This window comes from Nasonia vitripennis, chromosome 4 (assembly GCF_009193385.2).
Source record: "Nasonia vitripennis strain AsymCx chromosome 4, Nvit_psr_1.1, whole genome shotgun sequence".
NCBI lineage: Eukaryota > Metazoa > Arthropoda > Insecta > Hymenoptera > Pteromalidae > Nasonia > Nasonia vitripennis.
The window spans coordinates 4986082-5011778 of NC_045760.1; the positions used below are offsets into that span (position 1 = coordinate 4986082).

Here is a 25697-nt window from a genome sequence, read left to right on the forward strand (position 1 = left end):
TCACTTTTTTACGTTTGCACAAACTCTTGATTATTTCATTTTTCAATTCATATATTGTCTTTCAATTCAGGATCGACAGAAGGAACGAAAAATGCTGAAAGACAGAGATGAAGCGTGGACACGAGTGGAGGCGTTAGCTATGAGGCATCCATCGTGCGGATCTAAAGGCGGAGTACCAAATAACAATCCATTCATAACGTCACAAAATGATAATAACTCGCCGCCCGAAGAAGACGGCGAAAACGAGCAAATCACACTAACAGCCGAAAAAATCGAAGCGAGAGCTAATGAAGTAAGTATACAAAATGTAAGTGTGCACAAATCATCGTTATTTCATTTGCTAGAACACATTAGGTCATGGACAATTTGTTTTTACATTAAAATTTGATTTATGTATTTTTCTTGGTTAACCTCACATTATGAGTTATTTTTAGTATGATTTATGATTTCTTTTTTTATACATTATTGCTTCTCGCTTTGTGCTCAAGTATGGATCACGCAAAAATTGTCACATCACGTACATGTGTGTAGCAACGTTTCAAGCTCTGTAACACTAACTAAAAGTTAATTAGATCTCGAACTTCGATCTGTCCAGGTGAAAAAAGTATCGAATGTAAACAAAGTAAAACAGCTATTACGGAGGAAAAGCGAGCTGCCCCAAGATTCCTACACGATTAGGGCGCTCTCGGATCACAAACGAGCGGATGAGTACCTTGTTACACCGCCCGACCCCAGCAACTGCTAGTCTCTGCCTCGCTCTCTTCCACTTAATTTTTTGATGCGCAGCACCGAGGTCAGAAGTTAGTTTCTTTCCTTACACTCTGATCAAGTCGACTACTGAACGCCAAGAGGATTAAATGAAACTCGTCGGGGATCGCGCGTAACCTTAGTTAGTTTAAAAGAAGAAAAATGAGTGAGAATGGGGGTGTGACTGTAATATATATATACATATACATAAATGAGTTTTTCAATTTTTTAAGCTGGCTGATGAGTTCTGCAAACCATTCGAATAAAACATAAATGTCGCTGTACTATTCTTTGTACTCAAACGGTATGTGTGCGCGCGCGTCCTTTGAAGCAAGGAACATGAATGTCATGATTAAATAAGATTTTTTGTACAAAAAAATAATAAGAAACAAATGAGAATACGCTTCGCTTTATTTGAATAAATCGAAAAGTTGTCGAAACGCGTTATTTAATCTGCGAGTTTTTAAAAGCATGACATATATGACAAAAGTAATATCGAACGCCAGTCGTTTATATAGGATATTCATTAGCATGAATTGCTTCTGTGTTATCGTTCCAATCTTATATAAAACTTGTAACCAATCGCAACAAAAGCAAAATGTAAACGATCGCGCAGTGAACTATATGAACGTTATATCCGTTGTGCCTCCGTGTGTTAAACAAAACGCTTATTGTCATCTTTGAGAATTTCATTTCTCTTTAGGGTCACTTATCCATTGACAGCAGGAAGATAAATTTATCATCAAATTACAGTCGGATTTCAAGAATTCGATAATCCTTCGCTTTAATAGTGTATTGTTAAAACAGTCATGCGTGACTCGAAAAGAAAAATTTCACTGTTGTGGCCAAATATAAGAAAGGAAAGCAAAACGCATAAAAAAAAACATGTTACAAACACATAATCTTTGCGCTGCTGGCAGGCTGTTATGTTAATATTGCTAATATACCTTGTTAAAAATGATATAAGAACTCGTAAATAAATAAAAGAAATATTTCGAATTTAAGCTGCAAATGAAAAAAATTTTGAGAATTTGATTTTACTCATTAATTTGTATCCTCTCAAAGGAAAAGGACCGTCTCTGCTAAAAGTTGATTATTTGTAGAATTATACTATTATAGCGTTTAATATTATTATTAAATGTTGATGTGAATACACATATGGGAAGAGTTATAAAGAAAAGAGCTAACTTTACGAGCTTTTATTAAGGGACTGTTGCGAAGTCTCGCTATTTCGAGCCTTGGAGCTTGTTTTCGCGACACTCGTACTGACGAATCTTCACTTTGGAATAATGATCAATTTTTCCAAATACTGTGGAAACATAATCAAAGATATGTAAACATAAAAACTTGCGAAGATTCGTCATTTTTAAAAGCATACACCCGAGTTCGATGACTCATTAATCGTTGATCGATCCATCATAGCTTTGTTGTAAGAACAGTCTTACACATGTTCATGTAATAGCTCAATTGAATGTTGTACTATGTTTGAATGTATATACAAACTAAAAAAAAAGAAAATCCTCGAAAAACTTAGTTTTACGAGAGAATAGCTGAGTGAGTTGTTTGTACTCTAGTGTATGCCGCGAAGTTATTGTGCATCGTACCGCTAGAGTTTTATTTCTATGGGTAACAGCATGCTCTCACTATCTTTCCTTTGTTCATGAGGTTGAACGACATTTTTCGTAGGAATTTACAGATTCTTGCATGCGCATTTAAACAGCAGGATAATGACTAAAACTCTTCCATTTCTCTTCATGAATTCCATCACTGCGTTTTGTAACAATTGTATGTTCCTATGATTCTTTTACGCTGAAGAGACTTTTGTACTCTGCCGAAAAATCAAGGAATGCTAATCGAACGATTGAAAGATGGCATTAATTTATGCGATTGTAAATACTGTATAAAAGTAAAGATTTCGTGAGACCGACATACTTTTTTCATTTTTTGGCAATGCGTATTACGTATCGATCTTTGTTTGCTGTCCCCCTATAGTTTTGTTACAATACAAATGTAGTGTTACGATTGAGCATGATTATTATGTCCTTGCATAAAGATAAACTTAAAAAAGATAGGAAGACCTAATTCTCCCTGCAAATTACATTTTTATTGATATCACTTTTTATAATGGAACTGTACATGTAATCGCATATCTTAGAGGAAATGAAATAAGAGGAGAACGTTTTAGCAAAGCTTAAAAAGACTAAATAGATCATTTTTCTCCAAATACACTAGTTATATATATATATATATAGCGGCCTTTTGCATGAATTTATACAACTATAAAATAGTGTTATAAACGAAGCTTCGATGAAGATTTTGTAAATTATGATATATCTTAATATTTTGTTGATTTCCACGTAATTATTACTATAATTATTATATAATAATAATTATTATCATTATTATTATTATCATATTAAAATTTTACGATTAAGGTCATCTACTACATTTTTATTTCGTTTGTAACATAGTATCCGATAAATGCTGGGCGTGCAAATACTCTTGCGGAACGTATACATAATGCACATAGCGTTCGAAAAAGAAAAAAAAACATATGGAGGGAACTTTTGCCACGTTAGTAGTTTTAGAATACGCGTGGCTGCTGGCAGTATTAAAAACACTGATATATTTGTGCCGAGAGCTAAAAAGCAAAGTGAGAACTAAATTAACTATCAACTATAGATAATAATTGAACAAGTGTCAGTTATCTGTCGTAACACGAAACATCAGCAAGTGCTCTCTTAAACTTGTTTTTGTTATTTTAATAAATACAATAATTTTATTGATGTACTCACTATTGCTTTACATGCTAAAAAAGTAATCTTATCAAACAAATACGTGAAATTAAAGAGAAGTTAACGTTTATTTTTCCAAATTTAAGAAAAAAATAGAATTTTTGCGAATTATACTTGTTAGTCACATCTGGTCATATAAGTGTAATTTTTTTAGTATTTTTCAGTTAGTAGCGTTCCATCTGCGTAATGTATTACCCTTATTAAAAGTACACAAGCACACACACACACACACATGATACATATAAAAAAAAACAGTTTCTGTTTGTAATTTGTTGAAATCATAGTTTTTTAGCAAATAAAGAATTAAATTAAAATAAACATTAATTGCATGAATGATTAATCCTTGCTTCAGTGAGATAGTAACTAAGCGAATAAACATGTATAGTTGTGAACTATACTTTTTCCTCCGATCTTCCGCAAATTGACAATTTTTTATACAAAACTAGAAATCATGTATGAAATTTTTGTAAATAAAATAATGAAACTTGCATGATTTTGCATATATAACAAAATAGAGTAGTGAGTTTTAAAAATAAAAGAAAAACAATAGAAAATCACATATTTGCAAAGGTAAACCGAGTTAGGTTGGTTTACAAATTAAATTTTGCATGCAAATAAAAAAGTATTTTAAGACCTTTATGTGTTTGATTTATGAAATTGAAGTTTGTAAAGATCATCTCCAATGTTAAGATATTTTACTCACTCCATCAATCTATACTTACATATTTCATAATTTATTGATAAACATAAACATAATTTACCTTACAATTTAGGCTAAACCAACTACTTGTAAAGAAGCAATTCAAAGATGGGAGGAAAAGAATGAAAAATCAGCAGCCGAAGAAAAACAGATCATATTGAGCTTCCAGTGGCCTCCAATTGAAAAAATGGACAATAGTTTATCAGTTCTCACTAGAGTCGAGTTATTGCATGATAATTATTTAACTTGAAAAAATACCTTTTTACTTTTGTTGTATCTATCACGATATATTTTTTTTATTTAGAAAATTATCGTTATCCACAAATATGATAGAAAAAATATCCGGCATCAATTCCTTGAAAAATTTAAAAATTCTATCACTGGGTCGTAACTACATCAAGACGTTTTCGGGTTTGGAAGCTGTAGGAGATCATTTGGAGGAGTTATGGATATCGTACAATATGATTGAAAAGATAAAGGGCGTAAACGCGTTAAAAGCCCTTAAAGTGCTCTACATGAGCAATAATCTCGTCAAAGATTGGGCTGAATTTAATCGATTGCATGAAATTCCTAATCTTCAAGACTTATTGTTTGTCAACAATCCCTTATGCGAAAACATGGACACGGAAAGTTGGCGCGCGCAAGCTTTGAAAAGATTGCCCAATCTAAAAACTTTGGACTCTATTCCTATTGTGTAAGTATTTTTGAAAAAATCTACATGCAATTTTGCTTGATTAATTTTACAATTATTTTAGGAGAATTGGTGAAGAAGATGAAGAAGAGGGCTAGGATGAATATAATGTAAAATAATATATAAATCAGTAAGAATTTTATATACAGGTGATTAAAAAACTTTATAAAAACATCGTGATAATTTGAAACATTAACATTAATAATTTTCAACTTTCATGTCATTAATTCCAAGTTCATCGTTTTGTTCGAAAGTTCTCGTATATTTCGTAATTTTCAATCTATCGTCGGTTCCATTATCTGCTAAACTTTGTATGTAACTATTACCTGCTGGGTCGTCAAGAACCAAAGTTACTTGTTTTTTTCCTTGCAAAACTTCGTCGAGTTGACTGATAAAATTGTCCATCCTCTTTGCAATTTCTGGATCAGCACTGTCTCCTGTCAATGCAGTGGATGTGGATAACTGATCTTTCATGGCAGATATTATGCCTTCAACAGTACTAAAACGACCACCCAAAGTGGTAGGTCCAACTTCCAAATCTAGCTCAGGTATATTCATATGACAAGTTTCAGATTTTAACAAATCCCTACTAAAGTCTTCCTTGCCAGTCACTTTTACTTCTATCTTTACACCATGGGGTTCTATACCACTGCCACTTTTAACTTCATTTGTTTTGTGACCACAAGTATCACAAACTGTTGCCATAATTACCACTTCTTTGAAGTAGGGGATTTCTGCAATAGAAAGAAAAATTAAAGACTTTCATTACATAAAAAAATTAGCTTATTGAATACAAATACACATACTGGTCATTTTCATGTTTGTTTGACAAGGACTATTACACTCTGGACAGTTTGTTGGAAATGTCATGACTTCTCCTTCAATTTCCTCTAGAGTGTATTCTTCTTCATTGATAGGTTGTAAAATTGTTTCTTCATTTTCAATGTATATACCCAAAGTGTGATTGTGCTGAGTTGTTCTCTTAAAATAATGAACCTCGCAACCATCGTCTTTTTGTGGTGCTTTTGGATTTTGAACATTAGTGTTGCCAGATATATCTTCAAATATAATAGTATAAGGTTCTGCAACTTCTTTTAAAGCTTTCAACTTATTTATAAACTGATCAATTTGTTCAGCAGCTTCTGGATTTTCTTTTCTCCTCCGATTTTGATCTTGTTCTAATCCAGTAATACTTCGATTGATGATTCCTTCTATGGTTGTCACCTCTGAAATCATGACAACAAAAATTAATCATAGTTAATATACTATTATTGCTATTATTATGTCTTCTACTTACCTCCTTTTTGAGATTGTGAAGGTATTTCAAATTCCAAATGTGGTATAGAAACACTAGTGTAATCAGATTTTACAACTTGCCGATTAATGTCTGATTTAGATTTCATTTGTAAAACTATTTTGACTCCTTTATCTTCGATCTTCCCTGCATTTTGTATCTCATTATTTTGATATCCGCAATCCTCACATTCAAAAGACATTATCATAACATCTTTGTAAAAAGGAATTTTCGTAAGAAATATTCTTGTTACTCCCTGAAACCAATAATTATGCATTTTACTCGAGGTAAAATAAAAATTTAGGCTTCAGTTCTATAGAAGATTATAGTTTTCGAGATTAATACTAACATTTTTTCCACAATTCATACATAAACTCTCGATGACAGTAGCTTCTGGTTCGGGATCATCAGCATTTAATTCTCGAAAAATTGGTTGTGATTTCTTTATTTCGGTATGTTTATCTTCAGCCATTTCGGAGTTTATAGGTTATGCCGCTGAAAAAATGTTCTTTTTTAATATAATTCTCGCAATTTTCACGCTTGATGGTGATTAACATGTAAATATAGACTTGATTTGCGTTTCACGTTTGAATTCTAAAGAAAATGAAAAATTAAGAAATATACGACAGTATCTTTTATACGTACGTATGGGAAACGTCTGCAAGCAAGCAGAACCAACGTGTTGAATTTTGATCAGCTGATGACCATACAAAAAAGATCTATCTTGCGGGAGGGGATAGATAAATATCGAAGGGTAACTATATACATTAATTTTCAACTTTGTTTTTATAAGAATAAAAAATGAAAGAAACCAATTTAAAAAAAAAAACAAGATTATGAATTTTACCGTTTTTATTAAAAAAGATACTTACAATTTATATTAGTGAAACATCGTTAATAACGCTTTTGTTTGTATGCATGCACAGAGAAAGAATCAATTTTGATTATATACATTTGTATGCACGGCATCGATCTTAATCTAACTTATGTATAACGATTATTTAATAAAATAAAATAAAAAATTATCATTGTTTAGATGACAAATGCTTTATTTTGTATACATATACTGAATAATCTCTTTCGATGATTAAGACACTATCGAGCTTACTTATATACAATACATACATATTTCTTTTTCTTCACCCCATTTCTATAAATTAGTGAAAAAATAATGCTGCTTTGGCCATGATTAAAAAATCGATACGATTATTATCTACTGTTTAATACTTTTGTTACTATCATTCCTACTAACTTTAACATTTTATTTTTAATTAATTATACTTACTCAGTAAGTATTAAATTTGCCAGTTATATTAAAAAAATTTACAAGTTATTTATCATTTAAGGTCATTGGTTTACTTGAATAAGGCGATTTTGATAATAAAGGATTCTATAATGCATATAATTCAAACTAATAATGCAAATGTGAAAATCTTTTGAGTTGATTTATTTCAATGGAATGTATTGCATAATGAGGTGTGAATGAAAAATGCCCTCGCTGTGAATCAAGTTTCTTGGAATGTAGTCGAGGATTAATTTGAAAATGAGAGCTTTCTCTACAATATGCCTAAATTCATCGTTTTGATTGTGAGCTTTGCATGACAAAAATATGACAATGCTATTTAAAAAATCGACTGGGATGATAAAATTCCATGATACACGCACAGTATAATCTATAATTAGTAAAGAGAAATGTCTTATTTATATTCGTTATTAACTAGGAATAAATACGTCATCTGACGATCTGTACACGCAATCATACAAAATTAATTCTAAGGACGGAAAACATAAAACGCTAATTGGCAACAACTTTTCTGATTCGCGCAAAATTCATTTGTTAGTAGCTACTTTTTAAAGTGAAATGCACCACTGTTTAATCAAAGTTATTATCACCATAACGAAAGAAATAAATGTTTAGAGTACAGTGCTTTATGGACATTAATAAAGGCAGCCTGTAGTCACTATTAGAAGAATAATGCAGTTCTTGAAAATTAATTACAAAGTTAATTAAAGCTAATAAATTCCTATTTATCATCCTATACGCCTCATACTTCATAAAAGTAAAAGATTTTCGACTACAGACCCTCTTTACAAAAGAGAACCGAGTAATATCATTCATGTCTAATCGATACAATTTTGTGAAAATTGCATAAAAGGATGAATAAAATAAATTTACGATCAGACAGAAGTAACACATTCGGTCTTTTTGAAAGGCCAGTCAATCGATCTATTTGTATCGTGGACTGTCTGGCGGTGTGGGCTGCGGATTATTCTTGCTCTTGGGTCCTGTTTTGAACGACATCTTTTTTGCCGGTCTTGGCGATATCCCATGAAAAGCAGTACTGTCGGCTGTGTCGCTGCTAAACCATACGCGACTGCCATCGGAAACTGCAAACAGGTAAACGCAGAGAAACAGCAGGTTAACGAGGTTCGTACAGCTTACACATAGCACGATAGCAGTACCTTGGCATTATTCTCTTGCGCACGCACACGAAGATTAACCAAACGACGCGTGTGTGAAAAGCTTCTAAAGCTATGACTAGTTTCTAGGATATACGTAGAATGGAAGTATTACCTCTCAACAGATTTTGTAAGACTGCCAAAAGAAAAGAGTTAATTGAGAGTTAGGAAACAAAGACCGAGGCCGTATTTATGATGTCGATGAGAGAAGATGTTAGTAATTAGCTTGATTCAGAAATGAGGCGAACAAGGTACTTGAAACGATTAAAGTACAGTTTGTTACTCGTGGGCAATTTTGATCGATGAGCTGACGAGATGATGTGCGGCGAAATGAGTGTGCAAGGCCTATATTGAGATTATCTTACCTCTATTTGCGCGATTGTCATTGCTAGCTGTAGAAGTACCTCGAAGACCTGGCCGTCCTTGGTGTGAATCTATTAGAGCCGCTGCAAGATTTGACGATGCTGCGGATTGCACACTCGTTGTTGAGCCTGAAACAATTAATCATCGTTATCGTTATAAAGTTTAATTTTTACAAACGAGAGAAGCTACGCTTTCAAATATACCTGATACAGAGGAAGCCCCACTGAATGGACTAGGTGGTTGAATGGGAGAGTAAACATTCGCAGCAAATTCCTCAAAAGTCGTTGCTTCTTTGTGATTTCTCATTATTGTATCTATGGATCTTGCTCTCTCTTCGTAGCTGTATAACAAATATAGTATTATTAAAAAAAAAAAAAAATGCTGAAGTGAACATTACTCAAATATTATATTTATACATACTATTGCTGGTACAAAGTCAACGTGGATCTTTTCGCTCTGCTGGCAGCAAGCGCGGTAGTTCTGACCAAACCCGGCAATACCGCATCCTCTACAATACACTCATCGAATAAAAGCCCAAAGAATGGTATTTCTGACTTCCTGGATACTTGCACTCTGTATAGCTTATTGGGCAAAGGATAAATCACTATTAAAACGTCACAAAATTCAGTAGGAATGATGTCTCGGCGATAATCGCGCCAGTGTTCCGACCAAACGATGTGTATTTCGTCGTTACCGAGATGCCTCGTCTGTAAAATTATGAATCGAATTTAAAGTCAACATTTTAATTATAATAAAGAAGTTTTAATTTATAAAAGCATGGTTTACCTTTTGTAGTAAGCTTTCAGGACTATCGGAAGGCATTCTAGTAGCAACGTGGAATATAACTTCAGCAAACGACGTAGCAAAGTATGGAGTAGTTACACCAGACGCTTTTCCTGGCACCAGACCTCCCATGAAACCTGTATGAGACTCCAATTCAACCTCCCACGCAAGTCTCGCAATGAAATTTTCGTATTCCTTGCTGGCAGTAACGTTACTGAGTATCGAGTTTTTGTCCTCTTGGCCCTGTCCTACGTAGATTACGGCCATTTTGTGAGTTTCCCTGGACCTCTGACTGTCAAGATTTCTCAGCTCTCTTAATAATTTTTCGTTTTTAGAAAGCAGATGCAGCTTTCGACGCTGCTCCCAACCCGATAAACCAAGATGCGAAAAGAGGAGGCGGCAGTGGTGAAAGGGTGCTGGAGGTGGACGACACGCGGGTGGCGTAATCGGTGCAGCACACATGCTCACATGTTGACTCCAGTTGTTTACGTGCTCACGTTCAGCGTTGCGCTGGTTCAAGATTGCTGCGATCGTCTCGCTTTCAAAGTGTTGGCCTTGAGGAGGACCTGCGGGAGAATTGAGAGCTACCTCCGGATTCGTCAGGACCTCAGGGCTCGTATGACCGATATATTGAAGAAGCTATTGACAAAAGCGTTATGTTGTACTTGAATAAAATATTAAAAATTTAAATTTATTAATCGACTCTTACATCATCTAAATTGTCCATGTCACTTGCTCCATTTTCAAAAGTAGGCAAAATGTCTGGATCGTGATGTCTCATGGTATGCCTAGGAGGACAACTTTGTAAAGGTATCACGCTGCACAAGTCGTCTTTCACAGCTTTTATTGCACATTCTGTTCACAAAATGCAATTATTGGAATTAATATCTTTAGCATGTTATCTTGGAATGTGTAAAAATTGATAAATTACCTGGTTTGGTTTGAGAGACTTCTACTTCGTCATTAGATGGTTGATTATATAAAATAGAGCTATCCCATGATGCTTTACCGGCTAAATCTCTCAAAAGTACTCGTACCATAGACGGTGCCGTGGTCAAACCTGCAGTGACACCACCTCCTGGCGCATCTAGTGTATCTAGTTCTATCAAAGACATGATAATGGAATTTGATAACATCAGCAGTTGAATATTGGGTGCATGGAACATCGCCGACGATAGTTCGTCACTTTCGATACCAGGTACGTCATCCAATTCAACCACAAGTGAAGAAAGTCGAGCCGCACCGATACCCATTGGGAAGTGTCCCAAATGATTCACCAGATGCATCATTACCTAAAATATAAAAAGTTTTACTCGTGTTAATTTACAAGAATAATTTAACAGTGAATATAATTTTGTTAAAAAATTACCATCTTTGCAGCCAATTGTACAGATTGTATGTTCCCTCTCCAAAGTGATTTCGAAGAAGACTCGTCAAATAAATTATCTAAGGCGATACTTGGGTCAAAGTCTTCTTTTTCGGGTTGAGCTTTTGATACCTCTTGAGAATCTTTGCTACTTTTATTTTGTACAATATTATCCAAGACCTTTAAATTTAATACGATTATTAACTGTAACATTTCTAATACAATTCTTAACATCAATTTTCATTTCAAAACTTACCGAAAAAAGCGTTAAAAGAAGTGGTTTTCCTTGGAATACCCGTAGCAGCATACTTGGACCAAGATGCATGGCCCATTCTCCCAAACAGAATAGCATCGAAATTGTCAAGGCGCTTTTTCTCTCCCGTATCATACTTCGCTCGAGCGTTTCGGATAAACTCTAAATTTTTAATAATTGCTTTACGATTGTATTTCAATGGATTGATGTAATATTTATTACAAGAAATTTTATTACCTGAATAATTTTTGCTGGTACATTAGGATACTGTTCAAGAAGTACATCTGCTTTGTCACACAGTAAAAGAAGGCAGTCGCAAGCTACTTGTGCCACCGTTGCATGATTTGTCTAAAATATGTACTTGGAATCAGTTATTTGTAAATAGGTAACTGTGATAAATGTTATTGAAAGCAATTTAAAAAAGTATAGTGTTAAATGATAATCAACTATGTATAACATAATGGCATTAGTTTACAATAGCGGGTGTTAGTTGTCCAACAATGCAAGATGCAAAGCTGTAAACATCCTCAGCGATACACGTACATTTGTCGATGAACATACGCTGCGTCACATCGATGAATTTTTTCTTTGCGACGGCACTGGAAACGTACTCACAAAGCATGCAATATTTATACCTGGTTCATTAGGAGAAAATGAAACTTATCCCTGCGCCTCACAGCTTGCTGAGCTCTTTGTCTACTCGTGCCGATGGAACACTAATTTTACCAAATTCAAGCAATGCCCAACACCATTAACTAAAGTGCACTATTAATTTGCCAAACAAACCCAAAATCAAAGTATCTAGTGCTACTTGCAGAGTTATCATATGCTCTTTATTAATCATATATCTAAATATTTAAGCGATTTCGCAAACTTTCCTTAGCTCGGTCTCAGTATATTTAATTATATACATCTCATTTGCGCTGAGATCGAACTAAAATTGCAAGCGACAATTATATCTTACCTTCAATGACAAAAGAAGAACGTTGACCGCCTCCGGTATCGTTCTGTGCAATGATTTGTAGCTTAATTCTTTATAAACAAACATTGCAATGCTCGAAAGTGCAATACATCTCGCTATTCCCGTCGGTTCACGTCGACAGCATCGCATTAAAATAGCTATGATATGATCCTGAAAATGTATAATAATAAAATATTTGAATTCTATGTAAACGAATTACGAGATATGAAACTGTTGCCTTTACCTTTGCATATGGGCAAGTAGTCGTTACGATCTCTGCTTCGTTAGGTTGGAGAACTCTTGTGTTGACATTAATAACTGGTAGCGACAATAGCGAACCAAGAATTGATACTGCCTCCATTCTTGGGGCCTGAATATTGAAATATATATTAAGAAACGTCCAACTAGATTTTCCAAATTAAAAAAAAAAATTACCGACCTCAATATCCTGACTGCTTAGAATCACGTTAGCCGCTTGAATATAATCAAGTACCAAGAGGCTGGAGCCAGGAAGATTTAAACTAAAGAGTCTCGGTCCTGTATATTTTACAAGTGTATGAAGAATTTTCGTATCATTACTCGAGATACCGTGATGAACGGCCCGATAGAAAAGCGTGAGATGTTGTTTTGGTAAGCTAACATCCTGCGGTTGTATCGTTAAAAGGCAAATAAGTCGATATGCTGCTAGTTTTCCTGCTTCATACTGTGGAGGTAGTTGAATCGCCTTGAAGCACCAGGGGGCGATTATCGTCAGAGGAGGGATCAGTTCTGGTGCTGGAGGCGTCACTTGATTGTCCCCGGAAACACCTTGATTTTGTCGAATCTGAATAAACAAAGTAAATATTATTATTTGCGCATAAACGGTAAATATATGACGCACGTAATTTTAAATGTACCTTGATGAGGGTATGCGTAAGCTGAACAAGATAATCCATGACCTGGCCATGTAACGTGGGATCCTGGATGTTGTTGACATCTCCAAGAGCCGAGAGCATCCTTCGCCATAGAACGACGGCGACGTCGGGCAGCCAACCCCTTACTCCGCCACCGGCCATCACGGACCTTTTCTCCGACGCGTCGCTCGTGTCTGCGAGAAAAATGGATTTTGAACGCTAGCCAAATGTCATATTTATCTATCATCGTTTGCTGCAACTTAAATAAGCGAGATAATATGTATGATTGTATTCTCTTTACTTTAGATATATGTAATTTGCAGTTATAAACAGTTATTGCACAATGCAACGCTAAGCAATGCAGCATCAAACTTTTGTTAATTACAGAGAACAAGTTACTGTGAGTCTATATTTTCCTTTGTTTTAATTGTGTAGGTTCGAAAATAATCACAGAATTAAATAAATTAATAAAAACGTGCGTCCAGCACTTTACTTCAGAGACCTTCCGAATGTAACAGGTCTTCGAATACATACCGATGCTGTTACCGTCAATATTCTCGATCTGTATAGGACTGTCTTTGTTGCTGTCCACGCCACTGCTGGGTGTCGGCGAGGGACATCTCGGGGTCGGCGGTTCGCTCTCCGGGACGACGACACTTTCCAAAGATTTGGCCCTACGCCCGAGCGAACGCTTGCTGCTGCTTCGCATCGACGATACCAGCCTTGCCATGTCCTGCTCTATTGATAGGGGCAGCGCTGCACATACGCGCCGGGAAGAAAGGATCGGGAGACCAGGTTAGGCGGGCACAGATTGAAACGTCATGATTCTTTGTTAATTTTACGTGATCGTGGAAAAGGTGGCCGCTAGACTGGAGGAGCTTTGTTTGCAAACGAAATTTCGAACACAAGAAAGAGCAAGAGCTCGTCCAGTCTAGTGTAAAAACACTTATTAATATACGATAAAGAAGGCACGCAAAAAACACTCGAAGAAACACTAAAAGGTCAAGTCAAGCGTTCGAGTTTACTGCAAGCACGCGAATCTTGAGCTCAAGTAGCGATGCAAACGCATTGGCATCGAAAAGCGCAGCTCACAACAGACATACGAGCAACTGAGTATTTTTAACCTACTGTCAGCGATAGAAGCAAAAAAATTCAGGCCGGGTGTTATATTTATAAGTACGTTTATGCGGTATATGAAGTCGCCGCAACAGCCAAATGACAACATTGAAATGAAATTTGTTGAGTTCGTTGAATTACTTATGATTAATACGTAAAAAGGCACGATAATCCACGCAAAACAAAAACTTGGTACACTATTTCAATACTTCAGCTGTGTATTAAAAAGACTTACCGGGTATGCCACTGTTTCCAGTTTGCGAGCGGTTTCTGTGAATTTTGGAACGGATTTTGCCGTTGTAAATGGAGTTGTCGCTAGCACTTCTTGGCAGAGGTCGTGCTTTTCTCAGCTCTCGGAATGCATTATCTGTAATGAGACGTTTACTATAGTCTTTTTTTTGTGGTTTTATCTAATCAAATTTTCGCAACGTATCTGTATGAGTTCCGAGTGCGGCAGATTCAAAGCATATTGAATATGATTCTAGGTTCAAATATTTTGTTAAGATTTTTGATAGTTTAAAAACTAAATTGTCGATCGAACAGAAAGATGTAATTATGTTGAAAGTAAAAATCTACGTTTATTTGGACAGACGACAAGTATGCGACATCGAGTAACGATTGTGTAATTCCAAGTAGGTCTTACCAGTGACTTCTTTTGATGACTGAGTAGTTTCTTGATCAACGCTTCCTCTTCGTGGAGGTTGCACGCTACCGGTCGACGCGGCTCGACTTCCGACTCCTCTTCGCTTTTTCGATTTTTGCTCACTTAGTCTGTCCAAAGGTAGATCGTTCAGATCCAGATTATAAACGTGCCTGGCTAGAACTCGGGTCAGGGTATCCAAAGTTTTCTAAAATAAACAATAATATTTAATATCGGCTATTTATGTCTCGAGATTTTTAAATAAATCAATTCATTGAACAAGTTTTAAATTTACGAGTTCAACGAACTCCGATTTATTCATAAAACTTAATGAATGACGATGCACTTACAGCCCATTCTCGAATGAGTTCTTCCCAGTGCGTCAGTGACGTCAAGACTGCGAGAAATTGATCCCACAATTGCGTTGATATAACTACATTAAGATTAGCCTTTATCCAGGTAACAATGAGAGTTTGAAAAATGGCAGGTGCTAGCTTGCCACCAATACTATCTTGGTGTTTACGGCGTGGATTCTTTTCGCTCAATACCAAAGACGTTATTTGTAATAATACCCTGGAATTTATAATTTCATTTACTTGGAATCAAATATTCCATACAAAATTTTGATGAAAAATTATTTACCTTAGTAGTTGCTCCCAAGTGGGAGGTTCAAGCCTCGAGTGCATGACGACATAGCGGTAAACATTGAGAACCCTTTTACAACTATCGGTTTGCTCTTCGAGCAGAGTAGCCGAGGCAGTACCTCCAGCACATTCTAAGAAAAATACATTTGAGGCTTGAGTTATAAATACTTGCAAGACATTTTGCAGTCCTGCCCTAACAAAGAGATTTTCTCGGTGTATCGCTCCTAAATAAGAATCGTTTCTGAGACGCGAAAACCTCAAACTGTCTTGCGGACTTTTGTCGGCTTCGGCATCCCTTTTTTGATTCTCCTCGTAATCCTTGTCCCTGTGCCCATCTAACGGTTCCAGCATAAATGGTGGAACCTCCTAAACAAATTTACACAAACGCGTAAATATTACAAAATAGAGTAACGAATAAACTAAAAAATACAAACTCACATTCATTTGTATCCAGTCTTTATAAGCACCAATTGCTTTTCGTATCGCTCCAGCGTGCGTAAAGTCCAATAAAAAAGCTTGCCTGTACATTTCATGAATAAAATTAACGTTATCACGACTACCATATAGTACCTCGCGAACTAGCGTCATAGCCGTGAGAGTACTATCTTCTTGATTTGTATTATCTTGTGAAATATTTTGATCCGTCGATATTAAACTAGCATCTTGTGGAGTTTGCGACATCGAAACGCGTCGCAATTCCTCGGCATTTTCCTCGCTTGGTGTTATACTAGAACAACACATATACTCTTTAATGACGCAATCAAAATTCATCAAGTTTTTGATGTTCTAAACGAACTTTACCTTTGGGTCAGATGTGAAAAAGCTCCATCCCTTTTTGCGACGTGCGTGAACGTGGCAATCCATTTGACGAGGGCTACTTTACAAAGCACATAATTGCTTTGGCTTTGATTGGTTGGTTTTCGCATCGACGACAACTCGAGATTCGGTTTATACAAGGAAAAACTTGAATTAAATTCCGGGCAAATGTATTTCAAGTATGTAGCTTTAAAGCGATCTAGTAGAAACTGAAATGCTCTGTATTGACGAGAAGGTTTATCTCGCCATTCTATTTTCACCACCTGTCAAAGTAATATAGACACATTTATCAATAGCAATAAAAGTCCAGATTAAGAAATGATCATTTTTCAAATCAACGATCTATACCTGTGTCACCATGAATTCCAATAACGCCTCTAGAAACTTGACGGGTTCATTGTCCAGCGGCTTTTCGCCGCTCTGGGGCGGCAGAATAGGACCACTGTCGACCTGGCTGATGGGTCCTTGCGTGACACCACCACCATCGTGAAAGACGCATTGGTTTAGCTGCGTATCATAGAATTCTTTTTTCTCTTTTTCGTCACAGCTCGACGACTTGGTATGCCTGGACTTGCCATCGACTTTCCTCTCTGACTTGTAAGGCGATGGTTGCCTCGGCGGAAAGCCCGGCACGAGGCAAGCGAACATTTGATGTATGTGCTCAGGTGCATTGTCTCCGAGTGCTTGATACCATAAAATAAAATACCTACAGAGGAAAAATCAAGTTTCACATGTATTTTATTCTGTAAGTAGAATCTTTTGAATTATTCGACTCACCTAATAGCTTGCCTGCGAAGCTTCCAACTGTTTCCAGGATGTAAAAGTTTATGAATTATCCTGGCCAAACTGTGGCACTGCCATCTTCTGTTCAGCAATTCAGGAAGGAGTGTCAAGACCTTTTCCAACAACTGTAGAACCTGCTCCAGTTCTTCTCTGTGTGCTTTGTGAACTGTTTGAAAAAAAAAAATTTAGTAATCCAGTAGAACATTTTATTGGTATATAACATTAGCTTGACAAATTTTAAATACCGGATACTCAAAAAAAGCTATACAAGCATACTTTAGTACTTACCAAGGTGGAACGAAAGTTCTGTCAGCAGTGCAAGGTGCAGAGAAAGATGCAGAGAAAATATGTATTAGTCAATTAATAGAAATAAGAAATGTTATTAATAAGTTTGACCCATCAATCCATAAACCCGTAACCCTTAAGTAAAGAAATCCAAGTGTGAATTTTAAAATACTTTTTTAACGATTATGTACAAATTAAAAATTGTTAACGTGATTAATGTTGTTATTTTTTAGATGAGATTAATATTTGGAATTAGATCATTCATGGTGAAGGTAGGTATAATTAATTTAAGTGTATAATTGTGTTATCTCACCTCTCTGACGCAAATTTGTCTCTGCAGATACGAAACAATCGTACAAAATGAAGTAGACATGACTGAAATTTGCCTCGAAGAAACCTTTGGCTTCATCAGTATCAACATTATCTGGAATTGAAAAAAGCAAGATTATCAATCAATTGTCAGACAATTGAGTGAGCAGAGGAGTAATTTAATTTTTGTAAACTAGTTTGTCAAGTCAATCGAGCAAGATTCTGTCACAAGTGATTTTTTCGCAGAACCAGATGATTTACTAATCTACCACCAGGCAGAGTCTATAATGAATTCCAGTTTTAAGCAGATAAAAAAGGCCATGTGTTTTCTATTGCTACTTATCACTAAAGCTTTCCAGAAAATCAACTGCTAGCCGCAAACAGCTAAAATTTTCAATAAAAAAAAACACAGTGGATTTTGGAGCACTACGGATAAAAACTTTGGCAAACGAGTCACCGAATGCAGAATCGATGTCAAGCTCTTAATGCGATGACAGGTGCAACCAAAAACTGACACTATCTCGCTAAGAGCCTGGCCAAGCAGACTGGTAAACATTGCATCTGGCTCTAGGCTCCAAGCCTCTCTCTCTCTCATCACGACATAACGCGTATAAGTATTAGGTGTGAAAGCCACACACGCAACAATGCAGCGACGAGGAAGAGCTAAATACGCAGCGCGGCGGGAGTTTCTCACAGATGCTGTCGCGATTATTACGTAGGTGTGCATAGCAGCTTTCGCTGTCTCTTTCTATCCCGTGTCCTACATCCTAACGCCGCGGCTCCAGGAACTCGATTCCGAACGAATGAATTTAGCTACTCACCGAGGACGATCTTGAGGTGCTTGAACCTGGTGGCGCTGTCCTTCTTGACGTCCTGGATCTTGAGCGTCGACTTTTTGACGTCTACGTGCAGTTTCTTGCTGAACATTGTCGTCGGGACAGGAAGCGAAGGAGGAGTCGGGGTACGCCGTCTTCGTGAGCAGCCGGCAGCCGGCCAGCTCCGCGCTCCTGCAGGTGATACTCCCGCGTAGTGATGAGCCTCCGCTTTTGCTCCCGTAGACGAGCTCTACCCGACGACGACGAGATAAGGTTGCTGCTGCTGCTGGTGGCGCGCGGCACGCTGTCGTCGTTCCTCATGGATACTCGAGCTGTCTGTCGTGTGCTGGACTCGGTCGCGCAGACGGAGACCTGCTGCTGCTGCCACTGCTCCGAGAGAATGAATAATCCGCGCTGACGTTTACCTTCCAGTTGTCCGCGACGTGTATTGGTATAGGTACTTGGCTACTACCTGTCCGCGAACGCGAATGGAGTCAGCGCTCTTGCTCGCTCTCTCTCTCTCTCTCTCTCTCTCTCTCTCTCTCTCTCTGTGTACACTTACCTCTCTACGCTCTACGCACACAGACGAACGTCATTTCGCGTGGTAGACTGGTAGGGAGTGCTGCAGGAGGAGCTACACCAACACATACTAACGCATTCGCGCTATGTTGCAGTTATCGCGGCTGCGGCGCCGCGCGATCATATGTGGCGGCCATCTTGGATCTTCGTGGCTCTGTCTCGCTCTGACCAGTGGCTGGCACGTGGCTGTTGTTTCGCTCTCGCGCTCGTTCGCTCGGCTCTTATTTTCTTCCTTTGCGGGATTCGGATGCGTATGGGTGTGTGTAGCTGTGAGTTTTGAGCGCGCTACGCTGGCTATAAGCATATAGCGAATGTCTTTTTTTTTTTTTTCAAAATCGAACTTTCGAGTTCCTCAGCGCAGTTGGAAAATGTTTAAGAAAAGGCCGTTGGGATACTTGTTGATTTTGTCATTTGTCATTGGTCATCAGTTATGGAATTCGTTGAAGCTCGCATAACCATCCTAAAGTTGAAGTAAGTAAAAACTGTTTCAACTAACAAAATATAATCGAATATCCACATTCTGTTATTACGATTGTGCATTCAAATTTTATTATCCATTCGAAATACAAGGGCCAGCAACGGCGCGACTCGAAAAGTCACTAAAATTGCGTAAAACTGATAAGAGAGCCATCTCGCGGTCGTTGCTGGAACAACCAAGTCCGGTTCACACATGTCCGGCGGCGCTTAGCGGGAAATTGAAATGCTCTCAGTCTATCGAGAGCAGCTGAGATTAAAATTCAATATACTTATGCAGTATAAAGAAGATAAAGTGCCGAAAGATGGACAAAAACGACGATAAATCTGAAAACGTTTGCATCAATTTGGATTTCTCGACATCTCCAAGTCCGAGCAAGCAGGAAAAGATAAAAGAGTTTTGGAAATTTTTGGACAGCCAAGATGTGCTGAAAGCGTTTAAACAGCCAGCAGGTACGTAAATAAAGTATATAATTTTGTATAGGTTAACTAACCCCACCTTTTCTAGCCGCCGACGAGGAAAAGCCTCCCGAGTCGCGCAGCTCCCCTCCGCCTCCTGAAAATAACGCATCGAGCTCGAAAGCAATATCGACGAAACCTAAGGAAAACTTGGAAAGGAACAAAGTGCAGAGGAAGAAGCGCTACGACGATCAGTGCAAGTTGGAAAAGTACTTCAGGTACGTACATAACCTAACACCCACATTCATCTCCCGTATAAATAACGTTTTCTAAAAAAATATACAGGGAAGACTTGAGATACGCCGACACCTTAGAGCCCAGCTACGCCGAGCTCAACGCCGAGATCGAGGAGTACCAGAGGCGACTGCTCCAATGCGGCTGCAAAACCAAAAACTGCGACTGTAAGAAGAAATGAATCCACGACAATAAAACGCGCATCTGCATTACGGCAGCTCGCGGAAATATAAAAGAGAGAGAGAGAGGGGCTGTCTCATTCAGAGAGAGAGAGAGAGAGAGAGAGAGAGAGAGAGAGAGAGTGAAAAGACGAGAAAGCGCGTGCGTATAGCCATATGATGCGGATAATAATAGCTCTGATTGCTCGTTTGGGTTCGAGAATAGCTCAGCGCGTACGCGAGCGCACGCGCGCGGCTAATGGGCCGCACCGTTCGACCTGCGGCCCCGGTATACGCACGCTTCAACGGTTTACACATATATATATTCTCTCTCTTTCTCCGCTGCAGTTTTGTCCTGTCGATCAAGCGCTCGCTTGCTTTTCCCATGAATTTTCGATCCCGAGGATCTACTATCTGATCTGCGCGCACCTTATTTTCTCTCGCTCTGCTCGTTCGCTCAACGAGTTACGTAAAATTCGTATTTCTTCTTCTGTACTGTAACGAAGCTCGGGTACATAGAAAGAGAGAGAGAGAGAGAGAGTATAAGGGAAAAGGAGAGCGAGGCCGTGGACGACGGGTTAGCGCGCGATTTTCCAACGGGATACTTAGACTTAGGAGAAACTAGCGGCCGCGTCCGTCGGTGTCGTGTTTCTCTCTATACAGCTCCTCGTGTCCAGAGGTGCACGCGTAATGCATAATATAACGCAAGGTGCGCTCTCGGACCACCGCGAAGAGGTCGACGTTATTATATAGGTATACGAAAAAGCTCTCTCTATCTCTCGCGCGCGCGCGCGCGACATCTGCTATATGTACTCGCTCGCTCTCGTCGATTTCCTCGATCGGCCTCCTTTTTTTCGCTCTATCGATTTCATTGTTCTCTCCTCCGCCGCTGCTGCTTTTTTTTTTTCGTGCGCCCGCGCGCTGAGAGCAAATTTCGGGTTTCGTGTTTCCTCTGCAGCAGCGCGTATGTGTGTCCTCTCTATCGCAATCGCGTCGCGCGTGTCCTCGATCGGAGAGAGACTTTTTTGACTTTTTTCTTGTGCAGCCCCGTGTATTTTTATTGGTAAATATATACGCTCTTCACTCGCGCGTCTCGCTTGTTGTTGTATAAATATCGGACGAAGGTTTGGTTTTCGTTCGGTTATTATATAGTATATAGAACGTCCCCCGCGATATCTTGAACAACGGGCCATTTGTCTTTCGAGCATAGCCGCCGGACATCGGACGCTCTTTCCGCTTCTCGGCCGGATGCGCGTCCCGACCGCACCCGGAGCTTTTTTCCGCGCTGCGATTTTCTCCGCTGTATACACGCTCTATTGTATATAGGAGTAAAAGTATAAGCGTAAGGCCCTTCGGTCGCGCGCATCACTTCCAGATGACTGCAGTGTACCGTAGGCCGGCGATGTATCGCATATATATTAGATGTAACCCGAGCGTAGCTTCATCGACAGGACAGGTTCAACTCCCGAAAGTCCCGAAAAATAAATACGCAACCGGAGACATTATATAGCTCGACCCCCCGTACGTTTCGAGAAGAAAGCTCGATCGCCGGGGCCGAGTTTTTAAAGTACGCGCGAGCGCAGGTCTATACGCAACTGAAGACGTTAAAATATATAATGAAATTAAGAGAGCCGTGTAGAGCATCGGAGGAATAAAATCAGAATAAGAAGAAGCGCGCGAGTATGTGCTATATAGGGAGGCGATATACAGAGCGAACAATGGAGGCGGGATGATCATTTGTCTGCGGGCATTGTTGCTCGTCCAGCCGGAAACTCGATCGCTGTAGCTCGCGCGTCTCTCCTCGTAGATCTCTCTCTCTCTCTCTCTCTCTCTCTCTCTCTTGCGCCCTTCGCCCGGCGCGTTCGTCATAATTAAAATGCAGCCCCCCCCCCCCCCGTGCTCGCGCGCTTGTATATCTCTATACATCTGTGTACAATATTACAGCCTCCTTTCAATTATTACATCGATCGCGTGTATACTTTCTCGCAAAAAAGAAATGTCCAAACTCGCGCGCTTCTTTTTCTTCGTCCAAGGTGCGCGTACGTCGAGATCGATCGGTGCAGCTCGCTTGTGTATATTCTTAGCGACTGTCCGGTCAGCCGTTAAGAAGGAAGCTCGAGCGATGTCGAAGATAAAAAGAGAGGCGAGCGAACTTTTCGGTGGAATACGACCGCGACCGCTTATATACGTGTGTATGCGTGCGTGTACACGTGCGCGCCGTGGACGACGCGACGACGTTGGGAAGGACGTCGCGACGAATTTGTTCGGCTGCCCAATGAGCCAGAAGCCAGCGCTGCTGCTGCTGCTGCTGCTGCTGCTCTCTTTCTTTTTTTCCTTCTCCTCGTCGTTATTCCCTTTTACTCTTGTACTTTTATTTTTCGAACTGCTCTTTTTTTTTCAGAACAGCAGGCTAAACAAGGCAGTTTCGGCGTGTGCTGCAAGTGTGCGTTTTTCAGTGTGACTTGATTTTTCAATCGGTAGAAACAAACCGAGCTTTTTCTCAAAGACTGGAGAGAAAGAGAGACGCATCGTGCATAGGTGTACCGATGCAGAGCTGCGGACACACGAGACGCCCGAGAACGAGCGCGCGCGACGATTTGCTTCGTGAAGCGCGAAGGAAATCGGCGTTCCGTGCTGCCTCCGATCGCGGCTATCCACGTATATGAAGAATGGGAATCGGCCATTTCCCTGCGGTCAAGCCAACGGGGCAGAGCTATACGTATAAAAGTAATCCGAGACTTTCACGAAAATCTTCGTGTCTCTTTTCCACGTACAACGTATAACAACGAGATCTATACTCTCTTACGAGTATTAGAAGCCCTCGCTCAAGAGAAGAGGAGAAGAGGAGGAGGAGAAGGAGGAGGAAGGCGTGTAATTTGACGGGCGCGTAATGCGATGTTAATAGAATGGAATATTGGGCAGAACGAGTATGCGAGCCATAAATCTTGGCTAATTTGGCAGAGCCCATTCGCCACGCTACTCCCGGCCCGTAAGCGCGCGCACCTCTCTCTTCCTCCTTTATTATGTATTATATGTACCTTTTTCTTTCTCGCTCGCGGCTGCTGCTGCTGCTGCTGCTGCTGCACTCAAAGTCGCTCGTAAAATCGAGTGCAGCGCGCGAAAGGCTCTCTCGCCGGCGGTACCCGGGCGATAAAATGATAATTGATTTTCGATGGAGGAGAAGACTGCGCAGGCTACTCCCGACGATGATGATTCGCTAAGCGGGTTACCTACATATACCCATCGTTTCCGGTTATAGTCGGCTCTTGTGGAGGAGAGAGGAAATTTTCTGTAACGCGCCAAAATGCCTGATGTGCACGTGTGTGCGGATGATTGAATTTTGTAATTTTTCTATAGAGCCCGCTTTTTGTGTGTACACGCGAGCGAGTTACTTATAGCGCATGTTTTATGCATCGGGAGAGGCGACTTAATTGCTGCATTTATTAGAGGCTTTAGTAGTGTCCGCCGCTCGGTTGAGAAAATTTTACGGCGCGCCCCGCGTGTCCCGCTGATTTATACGTTATGCCGTTCGTTCGCTGCACCTATGGCGGATAAATTAATCGAATGCCTGCTAAATTATCGAACAATGTGTGTGTGCCTATACTTTTAGCATCGAAAGTATCCGAACTTCGTTCTCTGTCCACAACAAACGTTTATACTGACCCCGCTATTATATAGCCGGAGTATAAGAATTAGCTCTCGTAATTTTCCCATGTGAATCCGGCGATCGTCGAGCGGACTCTATGATTATACGAGGGTCGCGCCCTCTGACCTAGAGCCGCATCTTTCCAAAAACTTTCTACTTCCTTTTCCGCACATTTGCAATTTTTAAAGAGCAATACATATATAACTATGTAATAATAATAATACCGAATATAAATTGTACACCCATAAGGACGATCGAGGCAGAGTCTGCGGATCCCAGCATCCGATCTAGAGCAGCAGCAGTAGCAGCAGCGAGAGCCTGCGCGCTTTATATACCGATTTTTTATTGGCGATTGATCGATCTATAAGCCGCATATATAGCGCTCGACAGATTCGCACGACGGCAGATGGCCTATGGGGATAAAAAGCCGGCCTCGGCCGAGGTCGACTCTCCTCCTTATTAATGAACCCATATATTCTCTATACATATAACGCGCAGGTATATATAGATATATGTATATACAATAAGGTGAGAACCGGCTGCATCCGCGTTTACGGCTGGAAGCTTCTCTAATATATATATATATATATATTAGAAGAGGAAAGTATGCGTACGCGTATATTATATAGATAAAACGTCGGAGATGTTTCTAGGAAGATTATTTCGTTATAACACGCTCGAGAGAGTAGGAGAAAGACGAAAGCGACGAGTTATTTTGATGAATCGGCTGGCAGCTCGCTGAGTTGTGTACGCCTTGTGTCTATTTCGAAATATAATGGCTTTCCAATCGATGCTCTCTGCCTGTCGTCGAGAACCGACGACATTATTAGGCCTCATCTCTATAGAGCCGCCGCCGCCGCCGCCGCCGCCGCATAGAATAATTTATTTCCAAGGTTCTGCAACGGCATCCACGAATCCATCCAGCATTATAAACACAAGCGAAAAAAAGCATATAACAAAAGCGCGAATATCTATATAGTAGCCTACTCCGCGTGGGTAATTAAGCAGAACGTCGCGCAAGCAATAAAGCCACCAAGTTTGGCCAGCTGAGCGTTGAACATAACATGTGCAGCGCGCGCGAGCCAGCCAGACGGAACGAATTATTCTAATTCGCCGAGTATTCGGAACACGGCGTCTAGGAAGAGCTGCAGCCGACCCATTAGCGTTGCAGACTCGCATATCCCATCACCGACACTCTGTAAACACGAGATTCGAATAAACTCGCGATTTCCGCCGATAAGCGTATACATATAAGGAGGAGACAAAAGAGTCGTGCATATAGGAAGGGTTGCGATAAGCGGGTACGATCAGCGAGCATACGTAAGCGCGCAAGTTAAAAGGCATTAAAGCGTCAACGGCTGCTCGTTCTTCGGCGCACGCAGACAGAGTAGTTGCGCGTCCGCTGTCAGTCTCCGCTCTAATTAATCGTAATT

The 25697-nt window shown here is 39.5% G+C and overlaps 4 protein-coding genes across 36 annotated transcripts in view; 2 read left to right on the forward strand and 2 right to left on the reverse strand.

The window, feature by feature from the left end:
* LOC100115999 (serine/threonine-protein phosphatase 2A 56 kDa regulatory subunit gamma isoform) overlaps positions 1–5123 on the forward strand; it is a 24196-nt gene extending 19073 nt beyond the window's left edge. For 8 of the 25 annotated variants that reach the window (XM_031929297.2, XM_031929298.2, XM_031929299.2 and 5 more), the window contains 4 exons: positions 71–292; positions 4316–4464; positions 4547–4936; positions 4998–5123. In XM_031929297.2, coding sequence (XP_031785157.1) covers positions 71–292; positions 4316–4464; positions 4547–4936; positions 4998–5031 — 795 coding nt within the window. In that variant the 3' untranslated portion in view covers positions 5032–5123. Of the gene's footprint in view, positions 1–70; positions 308–572; positions 4227–4315; positions 4465–4546; positions 4937–4997 lie in introns of those variants that run through there. The other 17 variants (XM_032599682.1, XM_008213007.4, XM_032599683.1 and 14 more) reach the window with 9 other exon arrangements.
* On the reverse strand, positions 5055–6966 carry LOC100115924 (zinc finger protein ZPR1). The gene is made up of 5 exons (XM_008212996.3): positions 6873–6966; positions 6577–6722; positions 6231–6483; positions 5740–6159; positions 5055–5667 (listed from the first exon to the last, which is right to left on the reverse strand). The coding sequence occupies exons 2-5, from the start codon at positions 6697–6699 to the stop codon at positions 5132–5134; spliced, it is 1332 nt and encodes a 443-aa protein (XP_008211218.1). The 5' UTR covers positions 6700–6722; positions 6873–6966; the 3' UTR covers positions 5055–5131.
* A 98-nt stretch (positions 6967–7064) lies between these two features.
* Positions 7065–19440, reverse strand: LOC100115885 (probable Rho GTPase-activating protein CG5521). Of its 7 annotated transcripts, XM_016985149.3 has the most exons (28): positions 19277–19440; positions 18721–19186; positions 17904–18014; positions 17594–17611; positions 17300–17471; positions 16871–17228; positions 16508–16785; positions 16145–16433; positions 15705–16072; positions 15413–15635; positions 15066–15270; positions 14658–14789; positions 13841–14062; positions 13310–13500; positions 12853–13236; positions 12658–12783; positions 12417–12584; positions 11690–11800; positions 11456–11614; positions 11203–11379; positions 10765–11125; positions 10543–10688; positions 9837–10472; positions 9471–9757; positions 9254–9390; positions 9053–9178; positions 8803–8823; positions 7065–8615 (listed from the first exon to the last, which is right to left on the reverse strand). In XM_016985149.3, exons 2-28 carry the CDS (start codon positions 18824–18826, stop codon positions 8455–8457), a joined length of 5673 nt encoding a protein of 1890 aa, XP_016840638.1. In that variant the 5' UTR covers positions 18827–19186; positions 19277–19440; the 3' UTR covers positions 7065–8454. The 7 variants fall into 7 exon arrangements, 6 of the variants coding, with proteins under 6 accessions (XP_016840638.1, XP_032455562.1, XP_032455561.1 ...); XR_001729132.3 differs by lacking the exon at positions 19277–19440 and having other exon boundaries at positions 8691–8823; positions 18721–19241; XM_032599671.1 differs by lacking the exon at positions 17594–17611.
* Positions 19441–19567: 127 nt separating this feature from the next.
* On the forward strand, positions 19568–23107 carry LOC100678298. Of its 3 annotated transcripts, XM_016985154.3 has the most exons (5): positions 19610–19764; positions 20048–20220; positions 20276–20444; positions 20512–20627; positions 23020–23107. In XM_016985154.3, coding segments are annotated over exons 1-5 (501 nt in total). In that variant the 5' UTR covers positions 19610–19723; the 3' UTR covers positions 23022–23107. The 3 variants fall into 3 exon arrangements, with proteins under 3 accessions (XP_008211216.1, XP_032455577.1, XP_016840643.1); XM_008212994.3 differs by lacking the exon at positions 23020–23107 and having other exon boundaries at positions 19568–19764; positions 20512–20699; XM_032599686.1 differs by lacking the exon at positions 23020–23107 and having other exon boundaries at positions 19608–19764; positions 19864–20220; positions 20512–20699.
* Positions 23108–25697: the final 2590 nt, after the last annotated feature.